Raw genomic sequence first — 26505 nt, forward strand, 5'->3', positions numbered from 1 at the left:
TCAAAGAACATACATGTAATAACTGATCATGGAAACCATAAAGCACTCTACAATGAATTAATTCCTCTTCTTCATTTTAGGTGTGGTAATTTGTTAAGGTTCTATACCAATCATTTTATTAGTATACAGATGTTTTATGTAGATATTGAAGTCTACGTAGTGTGTTTTTTAGGACAAAAAAAAATCAAAGAATATTGGATTATATAAGTTTTGTCCAAGAGTGGACAAAGAATTGGCCAAGGAGAGTCAAATGTAGAGAAATGAATGGTCTTTTGTCAAGTAAGGAAGGGATGTTTTAATACAGTCCTGCAAAGGATCTATTCTAAATCTTAGTGTTCAATATTTTTATTAATAAACTAGAGAATGGAGTCAAATGCATTATAAGATTGTTTTCATTTGAAGCTGGGAAATACCATAAATATTCTCTAGCTAGGGTTAAAAAAAGTCGATAAATCAGGAAAGTGACCTCAAATTACTAGATTAAATTTTAGTATGTAGAAGCAGAAAATTCTTTCATATGAGGAAAATTGAATTGTTCAGCCTGTGGAAAGAGGGCAAGTTGAGAAGAAATATCCTTTAAAAAAATCTACTCAAAAAGAAAATATGTAATAGCTCAGAAACAGTTGGAATGAGTGACCCACGATGCAATATGAGAGATATTTCAGAACTGTGGAGTTCTGATAGTATTATGAAATATCTGATCACATTGATCACTTAGATAGTGGCCAATATGGCATGACCAAATCTATATTTTTGTTTTAAGCCACAAGCTAACCAGCTGTATTTTCAGAGCCACTTGGCCTCACTCCCTTGGCACCATGTGCCTGTGGACAGGCCCTCTGCCCCATTTCTTTGCCTGGCCTGGCTTTTCTCTGCTTCCTTCCTGAGGACTGGCAGACCCCAATTAGGAGAAAGAGGAAAGAGCACAGCCATGGAGCTAACCTTAGCCCTAGGTCCTTCGCTTACTTGAACTGAGTGTGTTAGATTGGATTCACGGTGGCTGACAAAGGCAATGCAGAAATGTGGTCAGGGAGTCATTGCCACTTGCATGCAATTACAGAAAGGGGACTTAAAATTGAAATTGATGGGTCCTTTCCCATCTATTCCTCTATACCATAAGATATAGAGGTAATTATTTTATGGAAGCATACCCAACAATGATACTTAATTGATCTTTAAAAATAAATGAGTTATAAGAATTTATAGACATCATCAGTCCTGTTATGAAGAGTTTCCTCATCAGCAGACAAGAAAGGTATTAATGTATTCTCTGTATTTTAAGTATTTTAATGTAGCACTGAATTAACATATATTTATTTATGGTTAAAACATGAAAATTCAAAGCCTTGCATGCAATATTGTTATGGAGTTGTTCTTTTACCTTATAAATACTGCTTCACAATGATTAATTAGATCTAAAATACTGTGCTAGGTAAATTTGGATAGATCATTATTTTAAACCCAACTATGTAAAAATATTGGTATATAAATAGACCACTAACCTGATCTTATTCTTTCTTGTTTACATGTGTACACCTTAACTTTTATTGCAGAGCCATTGAAGACATGTTTATTTTGATTCTTTGATACACAGAAGTAAAATATTTCTCCCTCTTCTCTCTCTCCCTCTCCCCTCCCTCTTTTCTGAACTGCTCTCAAAAGACAGTTATTCTTATCGTTTATATATTCACTCTTCCTAATTTAAGAATTCTGATGTTCCTTAAAATTTTTTACTCCATTCTAAATTTTCCACACACTGTGCTCTATATGAAGTTTTACAAAATATGTATTTTATCTGACTTCTCTTGCCCATAGAAGGGAAAAATAAAAGTAAATCACCCTTTTTCTAACCGTAATGCTTTTGTAAATTTCTTTGCTTCATAACCATGTTCTGAGCAGTTGCTATGGCACAAGATTTAACCAGTCTTTATAGCAAAGAAAAAAAGAAGAGTCATTATCATTGAAGATTTAGAGGTACTCATTCAGGTTTATCCTATCTTGTAAGCTTATCTAACTTGTACTTCCACAAATATGTATGTATATTGTATTAAGACAGGTCAAAGTTGAACAAATGACTTTAGTTTCTCCAACTAAAAACTATATTTCGTTCATATATTTATTTATTTATTCCACAAATAAGTTACCAAATTGGATACTATTTTAGACAGTACACACAAGTCAGATGAAGTCCCTGTTTTCATGGGGTCATGGTCTAGTAGGGAGACAAGCTACAAACAAATACAGATAATTTCTAGCAATTTCTGCGAGTCCTTGCAATTCTTTTATTTATTATTTATTCTTTCTTTTCAACTAACTTTTGTTGCATTGTCTACGTGCCAGGAGCTACACTAGTTAGTAGGAAGTGATTGATTGTAAGGACTCTGTGTCCCCTGGATGCTCATAGCCACACACAGTGTTGCGTGTCCCTCTCAGTGAGACAGTGAAAATGCAGTTCTCTTTCTGGTACATTTCACTTAGTAGGTGCTTACATGATTGTCTTGATAGAGAAAACAAATGCTTAAGGCTGTTTTCATACTACTTTTATTAAACCTTTCAAAGAAAGGTACAAATTATACTATATATCCATAGCTGCCCTTTACAAAGGAAGAAAATGCTGCTACCTCATGAGGTATTTTTTCTTGAAATGGTGATAGAATTTGATTTATCTGCTGTCTCTCACCAGGACCTTCCTGCCACCATGTACTTCTAGGATGGCTAGTTTGAGCTCATTAACTTAGCTCTATTAATACAAAGCTACCCACTGTCTTAAGTACTTGCTATGGGCAGACACCATTAGGGATTAAAAAAAAAAAAGGTTTGTTAAGTTGAATCAAACATGGAGCCTTCCAGGAAAATTTAAGATAAGTTTTATCACATGTCACTAGTTCTTTCCAAGGATAATTAATTTAGAATTAACATTTATTGATCAGCATTTAAAGTCTCAGAAGATATGAAGAACCTGCTGCCTACTCCTAGGCTTGGCTGCACAAAGAACACTGCTGCAACTTTAAATTGACCAATAAGCATTGTGATCATTCTGTTACCTCTGCTGAGGGTCCACTCCATTTCTAATATTAACAAAATAGAAAGTGGAAATGTTTTCATTTGTATCCCTCAAGTGATTAATGAGACCATGTTTTGCTATATTATAGCCTCTCTTTGGTTTTTCTTTTTGGTTTGGTTTGGTTTTGGGGCTTTGGCTTTGGTTTTCGGTTTTTGAGAGCTTTGGACAAAAAAAATGTAAGAGAGGAAAGGAAAATAGTGACAGTATGAAGACAACAAGACTGATTGCACTGTTGGAAAAAATACGAAAGAGCTTATGCTAGAGACCGAAGGTAAACCATTCATCCTTCACGTGTTGGCTTATCTCGAGTTCGGAGGGACTTTCATTATGACTTTGTCTGCTGCAAATCCTTGTTAAATCTGGCTTAATAAGGATGGCTCTGGAGATATTTTATTCTTTCCAGTGAATGTTACCCTGTTAGTAGATGCCAACAGTTATTTTGAGTGACACCTGAGAGGCATTTGCTTTATCCCTGCCTCACCAACCTCCCCAATGTTTGGACAAACCAGCATATTTTACAGGGGTGCTTTTCTAGCATTCACATATTACTCTGTGGGACCCCAGGAGGGTATAATCTGTAAAGTCAAATAGGCTTAGCGAAGGATGTCCCTTGCTGTAAGAAATTAGGATCTTTGTTTCTAAGAGTTCATCTGCCCCTGCTGCTTTATTCCCCACCTGAAGCAATGGTGCTCCGCTGGGGAAGTGATTATGAAGTGACAAACAGGGGATTATGACTTCAGGTGAGGAATAGGCAGCGGGAGCCGATGAGATTTAGAATACTAAGATTGTGTGTACATGCGGATGTCAGCAGTAGAGAATAAGAGACTAGAAATAAAACATATGATTATGTAGGCTGAAGGGAACTGAGATGGTTGGGTATTTTACAGGAAATCAGTCATTAAACTCCTATCTATCAGAAGGTTAAAAATAAGAGGCAGTTTTTAGAGTAACAGGAACTTGATGGTATTGGGGGCAGGAGGAAGGGAATTTTGGTCCTGTTTTCCCCTTTCTGAAGAAATTGTCGTGGTAAGAAACTATCTTACTTTTTCCCTGGTTAGATAACTCATGTCCATTAATATCTGCTTTCTTGGCACTGATTTATTGGAACTATTTTGTTTGTAAGTGACAGAAATTCAATCACGCTAGATTACACACACACAAATATACACCTAGAAAGTCCAAACAAGAGAAATACACTTCTGGTGTGTCTAGAATCTAGAAGACAAGACAATGCCATCAGTATCTCCCCTTCTCTCCTTCTTATGTTCTGCTCTTTTCTATGTTGGTTTCATTCTCAGGTAACATGGATGATCGCTGGTAGTTGCTAGTTTGTTTAATCCTCAGAGTTCATAATTCTAGAGGACAGTTGATGATTCTCTTTTGCCCCATAACAAATCTCAGAAAGAGCTCTGATCAGCTAGTCTGGGTCAAGTGTCTACCCCTATGGCCAGGCGATTGGGAGGATCACATTGCTGACCATCCACCAGAATCACACTGTGAGGGTGGGGTAACGATGCCAGACAGGATGGTATATAGGACTATCTGGTGCTTTAATTTGGTCAAAAATCTCACTCTCCGTACAGATAATCAACTACAGTTTAGGGCTTTATTCCCCATAACCAAAGGCCATTAGGGGTTAAACCAGTTACTGTTATTCTGGATTGCTTCCTTGGTCCTGTGTATGCATGCATGCTCACGCGCTTGCATGTGTGTATACGCATTTATCTGTGTAGGAGATCCTTTTTATGTCTCAGAACTGCTAATATGCCTCCCTTCATTTAGATGGGCTCAGGGACAGATGGAGCTGGCCCTGCAAAAGGGTCTGACATCAGTCACTGTAGCTGAGGAACTAGGGCAGAAGAGGGCTAACATTGAGACGTTCCTCAGCATCTTGCAGTTGGAAAGGGCTCTAGCAACTGTCCAATCCGCTTGTTCTATTTGAAAACCTGGCCTTAGGCCTTGCATCACAGCTAGTGTCCTCCCAACGACCTGTCTTGTGCTGTATCTTCTTACCCTACCGTGCTGATTTGGCCCTTCATTTGTGGCATTAACCCAAAAGGATTTAGAGTGATTTGGTGTAAAGTATAGAAGAATTTTACTTTTTTGGTTGATACTTGTGTCCTTGTCTCCCCACAGCCACTAGTTGACAGGGACTAGCCCACCTAGCCTCTCTACACTGCCCCAGCTTCCTGACCTCCCATTTGTTTCCTACCTTTAGGGCACTTCAATTTTCACTGGTATTGTCCCCTAAAGACATAAGCAAAGGACAAGGTCAGAGCAGTCAGTTGTATTCCTTATTAGTGGCTTTGATAAGAGGCTTTGGGGAAAGAGGTTGAAACTAATGGCTGTAATGAAATTTTGGGTTCTCTAAAGATTTCATTTATCTTTGCTATCAGTCTCCTCGTTAAATGTATATCTGCTCTGTGTACTTTTGCACATGGTTTGCATATCATAATAACCTCTATTACTGAAACCTTGCTAACTTCTTCAATTGTGTAGAAAAGGCCATGAAGCTTACTCCTAGGGAACATTAAAATATAGACAACAAAGGTTATAGCTCTAATATTGAATTGAGACAGTGTTTTGGAAAAAATAACAGAAAAGTAAAATACTAGAGTAAAAAATATATACTGTAATTTTAATTTGCATTAATAGATGTCCTTTTTGCCCTTCCCCAGTTTAGTACAGATGCACACTAGGTGTAAAAAAGATCTTATAGCATATTTTAAACTAGCAGTTTAGAAAACTCTTGATATATTCATAAATAAAAGACATGTCAGGATGTTATTTTTAATTTTCTGATGTTGTGAACTGGAATTTTGTGTCATCTTTCTGAAAATGACTATCCTCCTAAAATTTAAAGCTTTTAATTTAAAAAAACGCCAAAAAGCCCTCAAATCTTTTCTTGGTAGTCCCGATGCCCCCGTGATTCTTAAGTATATGTTAACTAGTTTCAAATGTGTTTTGTTCTCTGACTCAAAATCAGTCCTTTATTTTAAAAAAAGAAATTGTGTAATTAGTGCTTAATTGCTTTGGATATTTTGGGTATTTAGAAAAGAGGGTAATTCAAAGGCCAGAGAAATTAAACTTTCACAATGTTCTTTACGCATCTGTAGTTCCTTTTTTAAAAATGTCCTCTAAAGACGGGCCTGACAACTTAAAAATAAATGAAGGCCTGGGTTGTTTTTAAAAATTAACATCAGTTTTATCTTTGGATTCAGTTTTGTTGATTTTTTAAAGTTAAATTGGAGAGAAGACCATTGAAATGCTAGAATGCAAGAGATTATCTAGTTCCTCTTCTTTTCAGGCAGGTGTTGTCTAAATGATACCTGATCTGAGCAATATATGACAGACGGCCATCTACCTCTCCTGTGCTTCAAGATCTTACAGGAGAAAATAAGAATTTTCCCCATTTCATAAATGTTACACATAATCACATTGAAGTATCTGCATAATACTGGTGGTGTGCAGTCTACTGGAACAAACCGGAACTTGGTTGACATGGGCTCCTGCTCTGTGTCTGTAACTATTTGAGAGGTCTAGGCCTCCGTTGGTCACTTACCTTCTCTAGGCCACTTTGCTGGTGTATAAATTGGAATGTTGGACGAGTAATCTCAACTAGTTCAGATTATCTAAAAACCTACATTTTGTGAATCTGGAGGCTAACAAGTCTGCTTTCAAGTGTTAATATTCTTATATTAATTTTGATAATGTACACTTGAACAATGACATTAAAGAGCTTAATAGTTATGAAATATATTGGGTATATTCACTTAAAACCAGAAGACCCTCACTTTGTGTCTGCTATATACACTGAATAAAATAGGTTTGCAGGATTTAGAGATTGATTTCATATTTATCCCCAACCATTTTGGAAATAAAAATGTGATTGTATATTATTACCATTACTTGTTTTTTCTTTCTGACTAATATTATTCTTTCTTTAAATGATTTTTATTTCAAAATATTAGAGGCTACAAGTATTCTTATAACATGAATGAATTGCATACCTTCTGACTATTTTTACTTTTTCTTAATCTTGATCACTTTTTCTTGAAAAAAACAGCAGATTACTTAAACATCTAGTTTCCACTTGGGAAATTCAAAAAATTATAAGTAACTGCTTGGCTCAAATTTTGCAAAGTATTATAAGAACCTATTTGAAATGTGTGATTTTCAAGAAAAATATAAATTGCAAAACTGACTATAGAAGAGATAAAAATATAAATAGATCAATAGCCGTAGAAGAAATAGGAAAATAGCCAGAATACTGCCCAACAATAGCACCAGGCATAGATTCGGTTTTTGTGGGGGTATGCGACCAAAATTTTAAGGAGCAGATAAGTCCAATATTATTTAAAATACTAAACATTAAAGAAAAACATAGGAAAATTTCCCATGAGTGTTAAGGAAAGAAATATTGTCCTTTTCTTTACAATTGAAATGAACCTCAGATGAAAATGTAGAACAGACAGTTGGGACCAAGGATGAAAGATAATAGTGAAAATTATCAAATAAAACCTTGATCTTTGAGTTTAGTTCAGTGCCACTGTGCCTTTTTGATGCATGGGGAGTTAAATTAGGAAAGAGAATTATTGTTAGTCTAGATGGCCTTTGTAAAAGACAGAAATATTCTTAAAAATACACTTGTATTTTAATCAGTTATTCTTTTTGAGTATTAAATGTGTATAGGGCATATCTTGATGGTGAGACTCAGGCAATGGATAGGATATTTAAAGATGAAAGGGAAACATGCCTGTTGTCAGAGCAACAGCATCCAGCCCAGTGTGTGAGAGACAGGACCATGCATGACAGTACAAGGTAGCTAACACAGAATGAGGCAGAAGGGAATTAGTGTGGGCTGTGACCAAGGTACGTCACCTCAGGATCCCACAGTTGGAACCTTGACATATAAACCAAATTTTAAACCCATAACGAATGGTTTGGATAATGATCCAAAGAAACGTTTCAAGGTCTGGGATCCAAGAAAGGAGCAAAATGCAAAAGCTAGAAAATCAGGCCAGATGGACAGGGCTGACCTTAAAAATCTCCCAGTGGGGTGATCAGTGTTAGAAACTTCTCCTGGGGCCTAGAGCAGGTGAAGAAGGCCACCTGTTCATAAATGCTACTTCCTATACTTATCCTGTCATTTCCTCTGAAGGTTGCCAAGTTGTTACCTCCTCCTTTCTTAGGAAATCTAGATTGAAAGAAACAATGTGAAGGTTGAAACAGGGCGATAAGGCAGTGAGAGTTTAGTAAGTGAACTTAAGAAAGGAGAAGATGCCCAGTACACAGTATTTCAGATGTTTGAGGTAACCTCTTTACTATAAAAAATAGAAGTCTAGTATCACTGGTGGTGACACAGACTTCTAGATGCTGTCCTTTGGGTATGATTACTATTGGATCAACTTTATACTGAGAGAGAGATGGAAGGGAGGGGTGTGTGTGTGTGTGTGTGTGTGTGTGTGTGTGTGTGAGAGAGAGAGAGACAGAGTGCATGCACACAGTGAGCCAGTTGTACTTTGAAGTTCTCCACAGAAAGATGGAAAGATTCCCTAGCCTCACTTGATATTTTATGTTCAGGTTTTGGGGTTTGGGTTTTTTAATTTTCACATTAAGGCAGTCATGCAGTTTAAATTGCAGGTATTGTGTTAGTAATTTTGGTGCAGTGAACAGGAGTGCAGCGTCTGCCTTTTAAAGGGATTTTAGTGTGTGCATTTGGATTGCTTGGTGACCTTTGAAATTTTGTTTTGCACTGTTATCAGAAACATAATCATTTTTCTTTCTGAAATAGATTTTAACATCTGCAAAGGTTGATCAAGCTAGGATAGTTTTAATAAAATATTAATCTATCTTTTTTAATGTCAACCCAGCCTTTAAAACTGTTCACCAGCTACCTGAAACATCAGCTCAAGGCACTGGAGTCGATTTTAATAAATGTCTTTTCTATTAAATAGTCTCATTGTGGTCTGAGTATAGTTAGAGGATAGAAATTTTTCCAGTTCTGTTCATCTACAGCCCACTTTCCAAATTTTCTTGTTTTTAAAGTCATACTACTTTAATTTGTATTTCATTATCTCAACATTTAACTTAAAATTTTTTATATTTCAAGACAGGGAGATTGTTCTGAATTCTGGCATCAGTCCTTCAAAATCTCGATAGATTAAGGATATTGACTTTTAACAAAATTTAACTTAAAAGTCTACTTTAAATATGTGTCTTGTCATTAAAAGGTTATTTACATTTAAAATGCTGACCTTTCAAGATTTACACAAGAGTGTTCTAAAAGAGAGTTTCTGAACATCGGCCATGAAACCACTGTCTTGGGCTGACAAATGGATTGGAAATAAGCTACCCAACACTGGGAATGGGCCATTAATTTTAATCAAAGGTGATGCAGGAAGTCGAATGGGATGCATGACAATGTCAACAGCCCAGTAGGTGTTAAGAGACCACACAGCCTTCCTTGTTACTTGGTTGGGCCATTAGTTGAGGTTGGGTGAAGACAGAAAGCCATGTCTGGAATTGAATGACCAGGTCACTCCAAAATCTAATGGAGAACTCCCCATTTCAGAAATCAAATTGTAATGCCACTAGAAGTCAAGGACAGCATCTAGAAAATATTGGAGGATTTTTTTTTTAACCAAGCACCTTGCTAGTTTTTTCCAACTTTGTCAACCTTCTTTTTTTCCTTCTGAATGGATCATTGATGTTTACAGAGGATCAAGAAATCAAACAGACTTAGGGAAAAAATCTTAAAGCCTGTTTGCTTTTCAGAATTGCATATTGTTAGTTATAAAACTCTGGTAAATGCCAAAAGCAATAGCATACCAAAGGAGTTAAGCAGGATAATTAATTCTTTGTGGTGATCTTATTGTCCTTGTCCCTTTCTTGTGTGTAGGAATGGTTTCACTAATTGAAACTAAACTTTCTTAATTGCTTTGTTGAGAGCATTTGTTTCATAATTATAAAGGCCACTGTGCTTATGCCTTCCTGTAAATTGTCAATATTGGCTGATAACATTAGCAATATTCATGGTAGTGAAAGCCTGTTCTTTCAATCAGTAAGTATATTTCTTTATTTTTAGTATCTCCAATTACAAAAAAAAGATAGCGTTTATCACGGCTTGAATTAATGGTGTTTATAATAAAGGCATAAAATTGCTGAAGGGACAAAGAAGTGTTTTTATATCTGTGCTTCAGGTTTGTAAAGAAAGTTCATTTATCCTGACACAGCATTGCAAGCATAAGAAAGATATGTATGACTGCATTAGTAATTTTTACACATATATGAGAAAGAAAAGCAATTATATTGCTATCTTGTTAATGGAATACTGTTACAAGTAATAGTATTTGTTCTTCCTGTAGATGAAGATCAGCTCCGTGCAAAGGGATATGACAAAACACCAGACTTTATTTTACAAGTTCCAGTTGGTAAGTTCTTAAACTCTGTTATGCATTTGTTTATAGAGAAAAGGGGTGTATTTTTTTCTATACATTTTTTGTTAGTATGTTAATATTAGGAAATGTTACCTGAGTAGATTAGCTTTATAAAATTGTGCCTAAATGGGTGAAAATAGTTGGAGAAGATTATTTTAAAATAGTAAAAAATAATAGGTTCAGAAGAAATCTATATCTTACAAACTTTTACATGTACTTGAGAAATGAACATACTTCCTAAAGTTGCCATTTTTTGGTTGCCATTTTCAACTTATTTCTCTAAATTTTGCATTTTTTAAACCTAATTCTACTGAAAAGCCAAACTCATTCTGGTCTGTTTGACTTGTCACTTGTCGAGTTATACGGGGAATTTCAGAACTAGGAAAGGGACTTTGAGGAATACAAAAAATAAAAAGGATGTGATGGTAACATAAATGTTCCTTGTAATGAACATATACAATGCATTGTTTTATAATTACATTTATAGATGATGGTTAGGGCTAAGCCTCTGCTCATTAACGTGAAGCATAGAGAGGCCTGTGTAGAGTTCAGAATTTTCAATCTTCCCTTTCCTTTGCCGTATATTAGTAATGCTTTGTCCCTTAGCTGTAGAAGGGCACATAATTCACTGGATTGAAAGCAAAGCCTCATTTGGTGATGAATGTAGCCACCACGCCTACCTGCATGACCAGTTCTGGAGCTACTGGAATAGGTAAGGTCCCATTATTTTTCTCTTAAGATAAACGACACTCAGCTGAAATCTCATTAGAAAAAATATTTTGTTTAGCTGGTAAAAATGCTAGTAGCCTTTCTTGCTAGTGAATATAGGGTCTTGATTAATGTATTCATTTCAGATAATTTAAACTTCTCTGCTTTCATAATGTTGCTTCATTTTTTAAGACTAAAAATCCCTGCATAAGGTCAAAATTAGTATATACTTCATTTTCCATTGTACAGTGATAATATTAGTGCCACTTATAATATGGATAATAAGATGTGATATATATTATAATATTGACACTGAATTTTTATCCTTTTGATGTGAAATTTATGCTTACTGCCAGACTTCAAAATAATTTGTCCTCAGCTCTCTGAGGAAAGTATCCAAATCATATGAAAAATGAAAATGATTTGCTTTCTAACAGTAGGAAACAGTTTACCTACCGGCTACTGTCAACATTCCTGAAGGCATAGAAATCTCAGTGATTAAGAAAGGCGTAGGGGTGGGGGGAGTGCTATTTTATTGATTACTCACCACATGCCTGGGCCTGCAGATTGTCTCAGCTAATCCTCGCAAGGAAGTTACTTTTATCCCCATTTTAGAGATAACTAAGCTGATACTCAGAGAAAATGATATATGCTAATGATATACAGCTAATTATCATAGGTCTGCATTTCCCTCTCTCACTCCCAAACTCGTGCACAACCCTATTGTCATTTACAGTGCTACTGTTGAAACTTTGCCTTTTTCTATTATTGCAGTCCCAAGTTTTCACACTACCCATTTTCTCCCTTTAGAATAGGAGATGGGTCAAGTGGTAACCTTCCTAGATGAACTGTTTTCCTTCGTCACTGGCCAATAGGAAGAATACAATAATAAGATGACATTAGCACCAATCATTAGGGAAGGCAGTAGCATCTGTGGACAATAGCCTTGTCCTAGGTTAAAAACAGTGACCAGCGACAGAATTTGGTATTATATTGTTACTCAGCTTTACAAAAGGCCAGCGGACCTTGCCTGTAGCAGCTGTGCTAAACTAAGCCCACTTTTTGCCATGGTAACAATGATCATGACAAAATGCTGAATGTAATGGCTTTCTTGATTTTCTTGTGTAATTGCGCGTAGCATCCGAGCTTTACTTTACAGGGATGGAGGAGGAAAGTGCAAAATGTTTTAGAAATCAATGCTGCTTCAGCGTTTCCTGTGTTTTATTCAGCCATTATTCAAATTAGTAGTAATGTGGCAAATGGAATTTTAGATTTTTAGCAATTTTATGATGAGTTTGAAATAGTAGAGAAAGCATCATTTTTGATAGTATAGGGAAAACAATGACAAGAAAATCAAATTGTGTAAGTTTAGGTTGTTAAAAGAATTTAAGAAGCGGATCAACTCAATCAGTATGCATTGAAACTATTTTCCCCCTTTTGGTACTGGTCAACTCTTTTTTAAAGAACAATTGCAAATTAAATCCCAAGTAGTAGAACTTACTTAAAAATTCCAAAAGTATTGTCTTTATTCTAAAACTATTTATTGAGTGCCTACTGTGTGCACTTACCATGTAGACATTGATTAAATAATCTAGTCACCTGAGTGATAGACCTATGGATTTTTGACATGGCTGGAAAGGGTCTGAGTCATAGAAATTTAATACAGTTTCCTTTGTATTTTATATTATTTTGTTGTATTCTACTTTTTCCATTCTAATGATGTTTTACTTAGACTATTACTGATTTACATGCCCTGAACATGTTCTTCAAATATGTATCAGCTAAGTGAATGTAATTCATTGATTCAGTTACCCATTTATTTTTTTAGAGACAGGATCTCACTCTGTCACCTGAGGTTGGAGTATAGTGGCGTCATTGAAGCTCACTGCAGCCTCAAACTCCTAGGCTCAAGTGATCCTCCCACTTCAGCCTCCCGAGTAGCTAGGACTACAGGCATGTGCCACCACACCTGGCTATTTTTTTTTTATTTTTTGTAGAGACAGGGTCTCACTATGTTGCCCAGGCTGGTCTTGAACTCCTGACCTCGTATGATCTCCCACTTCAGCCTCCCTAGTCACTGGGATTACAGGTGTGAGCTACTGCACCTGGCTGGGCATAATTCATTTAGGGTGTGATGTGTGATAAGGGAATTCTAGCACTGGTTTTAAAGGGACCAGATCGTTTAAGGAGGAGATACTGGACACAGAAGTCACTGGTGTTACCAAATGTCTGCAGAGAGGCCAAGAGGTGTAAGTAGTTCAAAGTGGAACATAGAGGAATTTACTTGGTTATAAAATTTGAATTGTAATAATTATATAAGTTTACCAGTGATGGGACATTTTGACAGGAGAACTTAGCCCATTTGTGAAAATATAGGATCCTGCTCTTTTCATATTTTGCCTCAATACAACTCACATAGCAGTTGCTAAAATTCTTTAAAGTTAGATGAAATTCTCCCCCACCTACTGATAGCCTTTCAATTTGGGCTATTTGCTTTATTTGTGTGATAAGCCTCTAGTTGATATAAAAACTAATGTTGGCTAATTGTCACACTATTTTCAGATTAAATATTGGATTTTACATTAAGACTGTTCAATTACTATTTGTAGAATAATGCTTTTGTATTAATATAAACCTATTTTCCCACACAAATAACTATAGAGCCCCCAATTTTTAGATTAACATTTCTGTAAGTTTTCTTTTATAGTAAATTGATATTCTTACTCAGGTTAATTAACCTTTAAAAAAAATAAATTTTGCAATGCAGTCTCCTTCCCCCAAATCAGAGATATTGAGAAAGAAATTTTAAGCTTTCTTCCTGCAAGCAGATTACCATTCCACGTGTGAACCTTGATTAATAAATAACTCCCTAAAACTCTCTACTTCTATGGAGCTAAAGGAAACGAGTGCCTCTGAGAAGCAGCATTTGGACGATAAATAAGCCCCATGTTGCAGAGGGTTACCAGAAAACATATTTCGTTATGAAATCAACACCAAAAAGGCCTTCTCATTCCACTTCTCTAATCAAAAAGTGAGTTCTTTGATCATTTGACCTGCATTACTAAATATAATTTTATATTCAGATGATGACAGATAAATAAAGAAACCAGTACATACGTGAGTTCTAACATGTGGCCTTTCAAAGAAGCAGGAGCAGACATCTTGTGCTTACCTTTGCTGGTTGGTGATAAAGTGGGTCAATTTGAATGAAAACATTGAGTGACCTTGAATGACAAAGAGCCACGAGCTATGAAGCACATGAACAGTACCTAGCAAACCCTGTCAAGAACGTGGAAGTGGCAACTGCAGGTTCAGCCCCTCCATCTGCCATTCTGGTCACATTCTGGCACACTATCATTAGAGGCATCTATTTAAAACCAAAGTGCACTTTGTTGATTTACCTCTCTGCTCTTCTTAAAGAAGATGTTAGCTTCCTGGCTGAAACAAATGGAGCAAAGCTTTGTTTGAATCTGGTTTTCCAATTTAGTGATCCTTGACGTAATGGAAGAAATATTGAGTTTAAATCCAGGCTATGCCACTTTCTGGTCCCATGACTGGAAGCAACTTGTCCCTGTCCCTTTGTTTTCTTTTCAATAAAATGGGCTTAATAATACCTTCCTTGCCCTACTATTATGAAGATCATTTGTTTAATACAGGTAATGCACTTTCACAGTGTCTGGCAGTGAACAAATATTAGTTCCCCTCTGTCTCTTTGTCCTGAATATCACTGTCTCATGGAATTTAAAAGTCTTCTGATTAGACACTTTTAATTGTCTCTTTACCAGATAAACTACTTAGCTAATTTTAGCACTCAGCTTGACTGACATCTCCTTGGGAAACCTTCCTGAATTCCAAGATTGGGTTTGATGTACCTCTTGTGTTCTGCTAATAATTTCATAGCATTTATCAAACATAGTAATTATTTGTTTACTTGTCATCCTCCTCCAATTAAAAATGAGTTCCATCTTACCTATTGGTTTTATCCATCTCTGTATGTCCAGAAGCTGGCACATAGTAGGTGATAGTAGATATTTATTGAATGAATTTACTGATGCCTGACAGGCAACGTTTGAATCAACCGTTGAGGATTATGTCAGACATGTGACATTAAACCACAGTATGGCCAAAATTTTTTATTGAGAATTCCACTCTAAGGACAGTGAGAAAAATATCTCATATTTCTAAAAAACTTTTACAGACTTTTCAGATATATAGGCTTTTTCCGATCTATTTCATGAAATACAGCGTAAGTGTATTGAACATAAAGAATTTTAAAATAGAAAATAACTGAGAACTAAATGGCAAATGTATTTTATAAAGTTTTTTTAGGTAAATATTTATAATCTTATATTGATTAGTTGCTTTCCCAAAACTTCACCCACTTCTCTCATTTAAAATTTGACATGGAATACCTTGAAAATTCTGAGCAAAGGATAATTCCTAGTTTCTTTATTGGATGCATAAAACTGGGCCTGGGGCAAGAGTACAAATGGAGCCATATGTACTATGTGTCTAAAGATTTAAAGTTACATATTGAGTTAACAGACATTAAATAAAATATATTCTCTCCTACATGAAGAACTGGAAGTTTTTTGCATTAAGAATTTCTAGATACAACATGTGAGTGCAGAGACGTGGCCCCACCACACAGCCTGCCTCCCTTTGTTTCTCACTGTGGGCTCCATCTTACACCTGGAAATGTGTCAAGCACAGTGTAACCTGCACATCTAAGCTCCATGTACATTCCCACAAACCACTACCCTCAGGCCAGGGGTGCACACTTTGGTGGTCTGCCCTCTGATCAGGTAGATGAACCTGAGAGAGGGGCCCGTGCAGGCCCTGAGAGTAGTCTCAGGATATTAAATCAGGAAGTCTGAGGTCCTTGGTACATGGAATGTGGCCTAGAAAGAGGTTGAGGGAACAGGCATTAAGCGGGGATGTTCCTTGGCCCCATAGACTCCTCACCCCATGGATTGGGATACAACCAAAGGGGAGCCAGAGCAGAGACCTCTAAAGCTTGGATCCAGGGCATAGACCCGTCTTGACTGGATCTAAAGGACAGTATCAAAGGAAGCAAGTATGTGTATCTTCCAAAGCCATTTCTTGCACTGGTGTTAGGATATAAGGGGAGATGAGCACCAGAGGAAATACAGTCTTGATCACATTTATGTAGCACCGAAAAGATTAAGAGGTGAGTTCTATCTGTCAGATTTTTGAACGTTTGGCTCCAGAAAGTCTACTCTCACAGAAGCAATGCTAAGCTAATACCTTCTGCCACAAAGATTGATTTGACTTTCCTTCTTACCTCTAAGTATTTTTAAAGATCAGTTATTTACTCAATGGTCTAGCAATTGCTTTCTCTGGTTTGTGATAACTTGAGAGGAGAGGCATTTAGAACAGGGCTGCCAAGCAGTTAGAGTTAAGGAAGGTATTTTTCAGAGGATGGCCAAAGTTTTTTCCTGTATTAAGAAACTTTCAGGAAGCCTGCAATTAGCCAAATCACAGATTTCCAGTTATTTCAGCCTTGTTAAAAACAAGCCTGATTACATCTGTCTTAAGTTGGAGTATGTGCCTCAGCAATAGAAGCTCTTGCAAACCTTCAATTACAGCAGCCTCGGAAGGCACTGCTGCGGTATTCTAACAAGTAGTCATCAGCAAAAAGAGACAGATTGACTAATAATTAGCAAATGCACTAGAGAGGGCTTCTATAAAGGTAAAATATAATAATTTGCTTTTCCATCTCTTATAGTGGAGTTGGTTGTGAGATATGGACGTTCAGTTATTCTAGACAAATATTTGACACTGTTATTAGCTGGAATAACCTCAAAATATTTGATAAAGCTGAGGGAAGTGTTCTCTGTGTATATGGTACTTTTGTAAGAATGAGTTCTCGTAATGGTTAAGTACCTTTTTTCTGCATTTGGAATGTAAGTAACAAGACTTTTTCCTAAGCAAAGAATTCATATTTTCTGCCATCATTCATTGTTTTTAAAAGTGACTTCAAATACAAACATAAGCAAAGAATAGAAATGTTGTTTTAGGCCTTTAGAGTGATATTTGCAATACAGATACAGTTGTTGAGCAAATGCAATTAATTAAATCAAAGGATTAAAGGGAAAGAAAACATGTATAAAGAAATGTCAATGTATTACAGTTTCTCAGGGTAGAAAGACATCTAAATGATGACTGTCTTCAAGCACATGCAAGATTTTTATCACGGGAGCATATTGACCATTTTTACAAATCCAGGATACCAAAGAATTATTGAGAAGATGCCTCTTCTATTGACTCACTATGACAGAGTTAGTTCATCTGAGTCATGTATGGCTCAGAAATGTTACCCCAAACCAAACCAGCAAGCAAAGGATTGAGTGGCCATCCTAAGAATGGAAACACATCAGTATGATCATCCAGAAAGGGTCAGGGAAGAATAAAAGAGAGTTTACCATAGGATGTGCAGTCTGGAGCACAGATAGAGTCAGGAACTCAGGGATGCAGAGTCCATTTCTGAGACTTATTCTAGTATCATGGAGATCAGGTTGAAATTGATGCTAAAATGGCTTGGGGTATAGGGATTGGCAGTGATTCTCAAACTTCACTGTGTTAAAATCACATGGAGATTATTTTAAAAATATTGAGTTGGCTTTACCCCTGGAAAACTGATTTGATTGGTGTTTAGTGGGGCCTGGACTTTGGGAGTTTTTGTTTTGTTTTGAAAACTATGATGATGCTAATTTGCATCTAACATTGAAATCAACTTCTTCTTTACCTAGGCTTCATTTGCTAGCTAGCCCTAGCGTTCCTAGCCTGTCAGCTTCCAAACAGAGTCTTTCTGAGAAAAATAATTGCTTTCTTAAGAAATACAGGTTCAGGTTAGCAATATTTACAGGCACCGTGTTCATCAGTAGGGACTCAGCCTCTGCCTTTGAGGGGTGAGGCAGTAAATTGCAGAGGCAGCACCTGAATCCAGGTCTCCCTCTGAACTCCACACTTATGTTCTTTCTACTCCACCAGGCAGCTTCATGTTGGTCATAGTGATAAATCTGTTGGAAGAGCCTGTTTACTCTGTCGGTTAGTGGGTTTGCTAAGCTAAAGCTATAGGCCTCTCTCCAGCATATGAGTTTCAGATACTTACTTTCATGTGGTTGGAGAAAATGGGCCAGTTCTCTTTTGCCTCTCAAAGGCCCTTATCTATATTCAAAATACATGTATGTAGTATCAATATAAAACCTGTTACATGCCCACACACCCAGAATACAACAAATCCCTAGATTGTTGGAATTGAAATCCACAAAATCAAGGAGGTATTTTTGTATATGGTACAGACTCACTAAATCTGAATTGTTGAAAGATCAATCTCATCAGAAGATAAGTGGAGTATAGAACATTTGTTAAGAAATATAAGTTTTTACTTTAGAGTTCATATTTTATTCTAAATTACAGTGTGTTACAAAGTAAGGAATATGTATTTTAATAAATAACAATGTTTTTCAAAATAGCTTTATTGAGGTATAATTGACACATAATAAACTGTTCATATTTAAAGAGTATGATTTAATAAATTTTGTATAAACCCATAAAATTATCACCATGATAGAGATAGTGAGTGTACCTACCACCCCCAAGGTTCCTTCTGCCCTTTCTGTCCCTTTATAATCCATCCTTGTAACCCTTCCAGTCCTCCCTGCACCCAACCACTGATCTGTTTTCTGACTGTTGATTAGTTTACATTTTCTAGTATTTTATATAAATGGGATCATAATCATAGAGCACGTCATTTTTTGTCTGGCCTTTTTTACTCAGCATAATTATCTCAAGATTCACTTACATTGTTGATTGTATCAATAATTCATTCCTTTTTATTGCTGAGAAGTATTCAGTTGCATGGCTGTACCACTGTTTGTTTATCCATTCACCTGTTGATGGACATTCGGGCTGTTTTTAGTTCTGGCTATTACTAATAAAGCTGCTGTGAACTGCTATGTAAAAATATTTATCTGATTTCATTAATCTTGGGTAGATACCAGGAATGAAGTGGTTGGGACATATGGTAGGTATATTTTTACCTTTTCATGAAATGATTAAGCTGTTTCCCCAAGTACTTTCCCCCTTTTTAAATTCCCACCAGCAGTGTATGATAGTCTCAGTTGCTTCCCATCTTCCCTGTCACTTGGTGTGGTCAGTCTTTTTAACTTTAGATTTTCTAATAGTTATGTAAAAGCATCTCAATATGACTTTAATTTGCCTTTCCATAATGAAAAATGATATTGAGAATCTTTTCATATGCTTATTTGCTACCTATTTGTTTTCTTTGGAGAAATTTCTATTCAAATCTTTGCTTCATTTTTTTAACTGAGTTGCTTTCTTTTTGAGTTTTGGTAAGGCTTTTTTCCCCAACATTCTGGATTTAATTCTTTATCAAATATGTGATTAGCAAATACAATATTTTCTCTCGGTCTATGGCTTCTCTTCTAATTTTTTTCACTGTCTTTCAGAGATCAGAAAGTTTTCATTTTTGGGAAGTCCAATTTATCAATTTTTATGGATCATGTAGTTGATGTGATTTCTAAGAAATCTGTAAAGATGTAAAGAAATCACAAAGATTTTTTTCCCCTAAGTTTTCTTGTAAAGAGTTTATAATTTTACATTTAAGCCCGGCATCCATTTTCAGTTAATTTTTATATATGATGTGTTATATGGATTGAAGTTCATTTTCTTAAGTATAAAAATCTAATTGTCTCAAAATCATTTTTTGAGAAGACTGTCGTTTATAATGCTGTTTCTCGGGTTGAGGAAACTTCATTATATTCCTAGTTTGCTCAGAGTTTTTATCATAAATGGACATTGGAATTTGTCAAATGCTTTTTATGTATCTATTAAATATCATATTTTTTAATTAGTTAATATGATGAATTATAGTGATTGATTTTTGAATGTTATACCAACCATGCATTTATGGATAAACACCATATGGTCATGAAACAATACCCTTTTTATATTTTGTTGAACTTGATTTTCTAAAATTTGTTAAGAATATTTGCATCTGTATTCATGAGTAATATAGATCAGTGGTTTATTTTTTCCTCCTAAAGTCTCTGTCTGGTTTTGGTATTAGAGTAATGCTAGCATTATCGTATGAGTTAGGAAGCATTCCCTCTTCTTTAATTTTCTGGAAAAGTTTGTGCAGAATTGTTATTATTTCTTCCTTAAGTTTTTGGTAGGATTTCCCAAACCATCTGGGTCTGTGGTATTTTTTTGTTGGAGATTTTTAACTACAAAATCAATTTCTTAATAGATGGAGGTTTCTTAATAGATTTAGGTTACCTATATTTTTTTCTGGGTGAGGTTTGGTACTTTGAATCTTTCAAAGAGTTTGTTCATTTAATCTAAGTTGTAGAATGTATTGGCATAAACTTTTTCAAAATATTCCCTTATTATCCTTTTAATATTAGTATCTGTAAAGATATCACATTTCTCAGTCCTGATAATAATTGTGTCTTCTCTTCCAGATCAATCTGCCTACAGATTTATCAATTTTACTGGTCTTCTAAAAGAAACAATTTTTCTTTCACTGATTTTTTTAATTGATTGTCTTTTTTCTCTTCCATCAGTTTCCACTTTAAAGTATTTTCTTTCCTTTTGCTAGTTTTGGTTTAGTTTGCTCTTCTTTTTCTAGTTTTCTAAGGTAGAAAGCTGAAGTTTTGATTTGAAAGCATTTTTTTTCAATATAGGCATGTTTAGTGCTATAAATTTACTTCTAAGTACTGCTATGGCCACATCCTAGAAATGTTTACATGTTGCATTTTCATTTTCATTTGGTTCTACATATTTTCTACTGTTGATTTCTTCTTTGAACCAAAAGGTATTTGGATGTGTGCTATTTCATTTCCAAATATTTGGAAAATTTTCAGATATCTTTCTGTTAATGTTTTCTAATTCAATTCCATTGAGGGCAGGGAACAAATCTCAATCTTTGTCAATTTATTGAGATTTATTTTATGGCCCAGACTATGGTTATGTCTGTAAATGTTGCATGTACACTTGAAAAGAAAGTTTATTCTGCCTTTGTTGGCCGAAATTTCCTATAAATGTCAATTAGATCAAATTCGTTGATAGTGTTAAGTTTCCTGTATCTTTACATGTATGCACTGATCAGTACTTTGCTGAATCCTCTACAGAGACCCACTGCTGGTCTCTGGAATTCTCTCTGTGTAGCCCTCTTCTGCTGGTATTCTATCTTGCAAACTCTTCCTGCTTGGGCCTTCCCATTTTCCTAGCTACGTTGTCTCAACTCACAGAGACCACTGGGCTTCACCTGTGTTCGCTCTTTGTACAACACAGCCTGGAAACTTTATCCATGTAGTCAGTTGAATCAATCAAAGGACTCACCTTTTTTGTTTCCTGTCACTCAGGGATCAAGTCCTTCATTGCTTGGTGTCCAGTTTTTAAAAACTGTTGTGTTAGTTTTTTTTAATTTTCAAGGGAGGCTAAATGCAGTCCCTGTTTTCCCAGCTTGGTTCTAACTAGGAGTCTCCCAATTTCGGTTTTTTTTATAGACTTCATTGTCATCATAAACAAATTTTCTTAATCATCAATAATAAGTAGAATAATCTATAAGAGAGTACTGTACAAATCTTCAGGGTTTTTTTTTTTATCTATTTTTCTCTCTTGCACATGCGCGCGCGCACACACACACACACACTCCCTCCTATATATTCTACCTCTCTTTTTCTCAGGCTTCTGAGGGTTGGAGTCATACTTTTTAGTCACTATTTTTTACCCAGCAATATGGAAGGCTTTGATATGGTCAAGGCTGATGATCAGATAATAAGCCTATGGTTATTAGAAAGCAGCTTTCTTTGGTTATCTGTTGGTAGCATTCACTTAGGGTTTCTATGCCTCTTGGACTCAAATAAAGCAGGCCATCTTTTGGTAAAATAGAGCCCAGTTCATGGCAGTTATGCCTTTTCTGTTTCTCTACCTATAATGAACAAATTTCCCCATTTCTGAGCATCATCTGCTGTTTGGTATCAGGCAAGAATCTCCTGGATTGGATGATGTATAAGTGGTGAGACTATGTTTTGCCTGTGCTCATTCCCTTCTCACATGTGTGTAAAATGGAAAATGAGTCAGGAATATAGTTTACATGTCTCCTACCATTTTCATAAAACAGAAATCTACATGGATACATAATGGCAGTGGTTAACATCCTTTCATTCTGATTTCTAATTGACTCTGGAGGACATATTTTTATAAAAAGTTAAATTCCTCCAGTGAATTCCTTTTATCCATCAACACAAGCCAATCATATTCACTTGTAGTTTTTCTGCTCTCTCTTATATTCTTTGTCTACCCTTAAGATTTGTGTGAATTCCATTCTCTTGTTTTACTCCCTTTCTTGCCTGAATCACTGACATTGAGATGTTTCTAGTGTGTTGTTCACCTTGTTTTCTCACACAGGATTCTACCAGCAAATTATCTTGTTAACCCCTCCTCCTTCTCTTTATTCCTTTTTGCCATTTCCTTTTTATCTGTTGCTGGCAGCTTTGCTAACTACCACCTCCCCATGTTAAATTTAGTCTTATTGCTGCATCCCTGGTATCTTATTCCAAGTGGTCATAAGCTAAAACTTAAAGCCAAATTTCTTTATGTAGTAAAACAGTTTTTTTAGGATTCATAAAGTGCATCAATTTATATAAATAGAAGGCTATCTAAGTCATCCATGATGACCAACTGTGATACTTTAAGAGCACTCCACATTGATTAGGAAGGTGATGAAAACAAAGTCATTAGTTGTGTGCTAATAGGCCAGGTATTTAAAACCATATTGAGCTTAAAACACTAGACCAAAGTATTTGATCAGTTCCAGTTGCCTTTCATTGTTTTAATGTGAAATGAGTATTTTTACCACTACATATTCCTAATGCAACAAGTTCTAGAAAACTGATCCATCCATGGTAGCATAGATAAACAATTAAATTCAGTAGATGTTTGATGATTTCCTTCTGTGCAGAAACAGCATATTATGTATTTCAGAGTATACAAAGGTGAGCAAAACCTAATCTTGCCTTTAAGGAATTTAATTCAAACTAATAGGGAAACAAAACATGTACGTAGATCACAAAAATAGCTAATATTGAGCACCAACTATGTTCAAGGCACTGGTTTAAGCACTTACATGTATTAACCACTTTAATCTGCATATCAGTCCTTTGAGTTAGGTACTAGTATTTTATTTCCATTTCATCTGAGAAAATTGAGGCATGGAGAAGTCAAGTGCCCAGGTCAAGGTTTTTAAATAGAAGAGTGATGTTATCACAACCTAACTTTAAGATAGGTATTCTGGTAGCAGGGCTTAAATGGGACAGAAACAAGAAGTTGGGAATAAGAATACTATTGCTATTCCAGTTGTGCATATTGAAATAATCCATTAATTACCAAATTATAGTAATGGCAGTAGAAATGGAAGAGGTCAATAGGCTTACAGAGATTACAGGACAGAATTTAGAGTTAGGCAAATATTGCCAATGTTTAATACATCAGGAGAAATGATATTGTGCTAAGGGGTATGGAACAAAGATAACTTTGAGGTTTTATTATTGGTGGTAGTGAAAATAATGATGCTATTAAAGAATTGGGAGTGGAAAATAACGTAAGTTAGTGATAACTTCAGTTGGTATATTTAAAGACGTCCAAAGGCAACTGGGTGGTGGGATAGGAGTCCAAGTGATGGACCAGCGGTGGATTGATTTAGGCATCATCTGCAGGAGAAGCAGGTGAAGTGGTTTTTCACAGAAGGAGAGAATAGAGAAATGCCACTTTTCAGGGATAGAGAGAGAAAGAAGACAACTGTGATATGCCATCATAATAAAGTTTGAGAACTGATTAGCAATAATTCTCACTCTTACAGCAAATAAAATTATTTCTAAATTTACTACTCCCACCCTTCATCTCTTGCATTTGAACATTTATAAAATAATTTTAGTTTGGCTGAATTGAGTCTGACCATTTGGGGTATTGATAGTTAACTTTACATCAGTTTTCACCGAGAGGTTTGTGGGTTTAGAAAGTTGCACCAAAATGTACAAACCTAGGGCTTTTAACAATCACACTTGAAAGAAACCTTGGGAGTTGCATTTGTCAAGCAGCTAGAAAAACCATTCATGCATACCCCACATCCAGAGCTCCATAGGCAGCCCAAACAAAGAACTGAAAGGTCATTCTTCTTCCTGTGGTGTGATGGTTTGTTGACGTATTTTGACACACCAGCACAATGCTGAAAGGGTCTGACCTTCCTACAACACTGAGGGACTCGGGTTTGGTCAAGATACCTGACACTCATTGCCTTTCCCTCCTTGCCTTTCTTCTCCTTCACAGATACACACACTCCTCAAACATGAAATGCTGCCTTCAATACAGAAATATTAAACAATGTAAATGGATATAAATGATTGGTTTCTAAATTTCTCTAGCCCTTTTTTTCCAGTTACTATCAAGCTAAAAATCTTACTTGGAACTATTAATGGTTTTAATTAAAAAAATTAGATTAGTTTTTCAAAATGACAAATGGGAATGGAGATTGCTAATAGCTGGAAAGAGAAAAACTAAACAAATGAGGTCTCTATGCTGTATTAAGTTTAATATTGGAATTCAAATGTTTGAGGATTACCTCTGAAGTGCAAGTTTAATGTACATAAAGGTAAATCTTAGGTAGCTTTTGAATTGTCTCATAGGTATATCATGTGTTAGGAAGCCAAAGAATTAGATGGAGGCCAGAGAATTGTCAAGAGAATTTTCTGTCATATGTAAATTGATGTTCTATATTAGATTTATACACTGTGAAGTGGGGCTTTGACCGGTTACCCATATTATTTCTTAATTTGGTATCATGGTGGGATGGAGATGGGAAGAAAAACGTATACTATTAATGAATTTCTATAAAAGTAATAATCTAAATGCTTTTTAAAAAAATAATCTTTTTAATGAGAAACAGCTATACGGAAAGATTTTTTTTTTCTGTCTCCACAGCTAGTAAATATAAAATAAGTGCAATAATATTCTCTAAGCATTTAGGTCACATTTTGCAAAGTGTTGAAAGTTTTATGTATTTGTCATAATATTGGAAAAAGGAGTAGACAAGTATTTCAGTTGTATTGTTTCCCAATGTGATAACTGTCTACTAATTGATATTAAGAAACTTTTGTCCAAGATGAGTATTGTAGTGGCATACCTGAAATTAGGACTGAAATTTTAAAGTACATATAATAATTGTTTTAATTGTTTGCCTGTTTGGGATAATCATTGAACTTTCCAGTAACATCCTGGACATCATACATCTTTGTTTGAGTCATTTCTGTTTCTACTTTCTCTACTGTTTCAAATGCTGTCATGTCACTGGAAGCCAATGCCCACTACCGACTGAGCACATTCAGCTTCTACCTACATTACCCTGGGGCTTCAGCTCCAATTTCCCTGGTATTGCTCGTTCAGATCAAACCTCTTAGTTTGTGTGCTATGAGAACTGACAGCCCCCATCCTGCTGTGGCTGCCCAAGGCCTAGTCACACACACTCCACTGTGCCAGAACGTGGCCACCCCCGCACACCCTTCTGTTCAGGATGTTATGTAACTTTTAATTGACATTTATGTCTAACATTGTAGATGTACTTCTCATTGTAGAATCTTTATCTACATAGGAATAGTTGAAAACCTCTTTTCATTTAACTATTACATGGATTAATTTTACTTAAGAGTGACAGATTTTCCTGCTGAAATGTAATTGGCCAAATCTTTTCTCTTTTTCTAACCATTGTCCTTCTAACATTGTAACCCCCCACCCATCACTGTCCTCACTAATTGCTTAGAGAAAGGGTTAAATCCTGAGTACAGCATAAAGTATAGTAGGACCCAGTGTAAGGCATATTTTTCTAATGTAGGAAACAATATTTTTAACAGGGTTTATTAGTGACTTAATGTCTACACACATCTTTCCTCTGCATTCACCTCTTGCTACACAGGCATAAATTAACCCAATTGTTTCTAATATTATGGCATTCTATATACATCTTTTCTTCACAAAGTACACCACAAAGTTCTGTTGTTTTGCCAGGTTTCTGGCCTTCTTTGATAAATTCTTGGTGAAATTTCTTTCATTGTAGGGAGAAAAATATACATTCTATCAATTATTTAAAATAGCAATAATTCATTATAGTTGATCATAAATGTCAGGAAGCAAAGACCCAGCTGAAGAATTTTTGTCACTAATCATGCTGTTTTTCTTCTAATTAGTTAATTT

At 35.7% G+C, this 26505-nt stretch overlaps 1 protein-coding gene across 4 annotated transcripts in view; it reads left to right on the top strand.

Moving 5' to 3' along the window:
- CDIN1 (CDAN1 interacting nuclease 1) overlaps positions 1-26505 on the top strand; it is a 214028-nt gene that overhangs the window by 98264 nt on the left and 89259 nt on the right. For all 4 annotated transcript variants that reach the window (XM_045527902.1, XM_045527895.1, XM_045527919.1 and 1 more), the window contains 2 exons: positions 10432-10497; positions 11110-11215. In XM_045527902.1, coding sequence (XP_045383858.1) covers positions 10432-10497; positions 11110-11215 — 172 coding nt within the window. The remainder of the gene's footprint in view (positions 1-10431; positions 10498-11109; positions 11216-26505) is intronic.

The sequence above is a fragment of the Lemur catta genome, chromosome 1 (assembly GCF_020740605.2).
Source record: "Lemur catta isolate mLemCat1 chromosome 1, mLemCat1.pri, whole genome shotgun sequence".
Lineage (NCBI taxonomy): Eukaryota > Metazoa > Chordata > Mammalia > Primates > Lemuridae > Lemur > Lemur catta.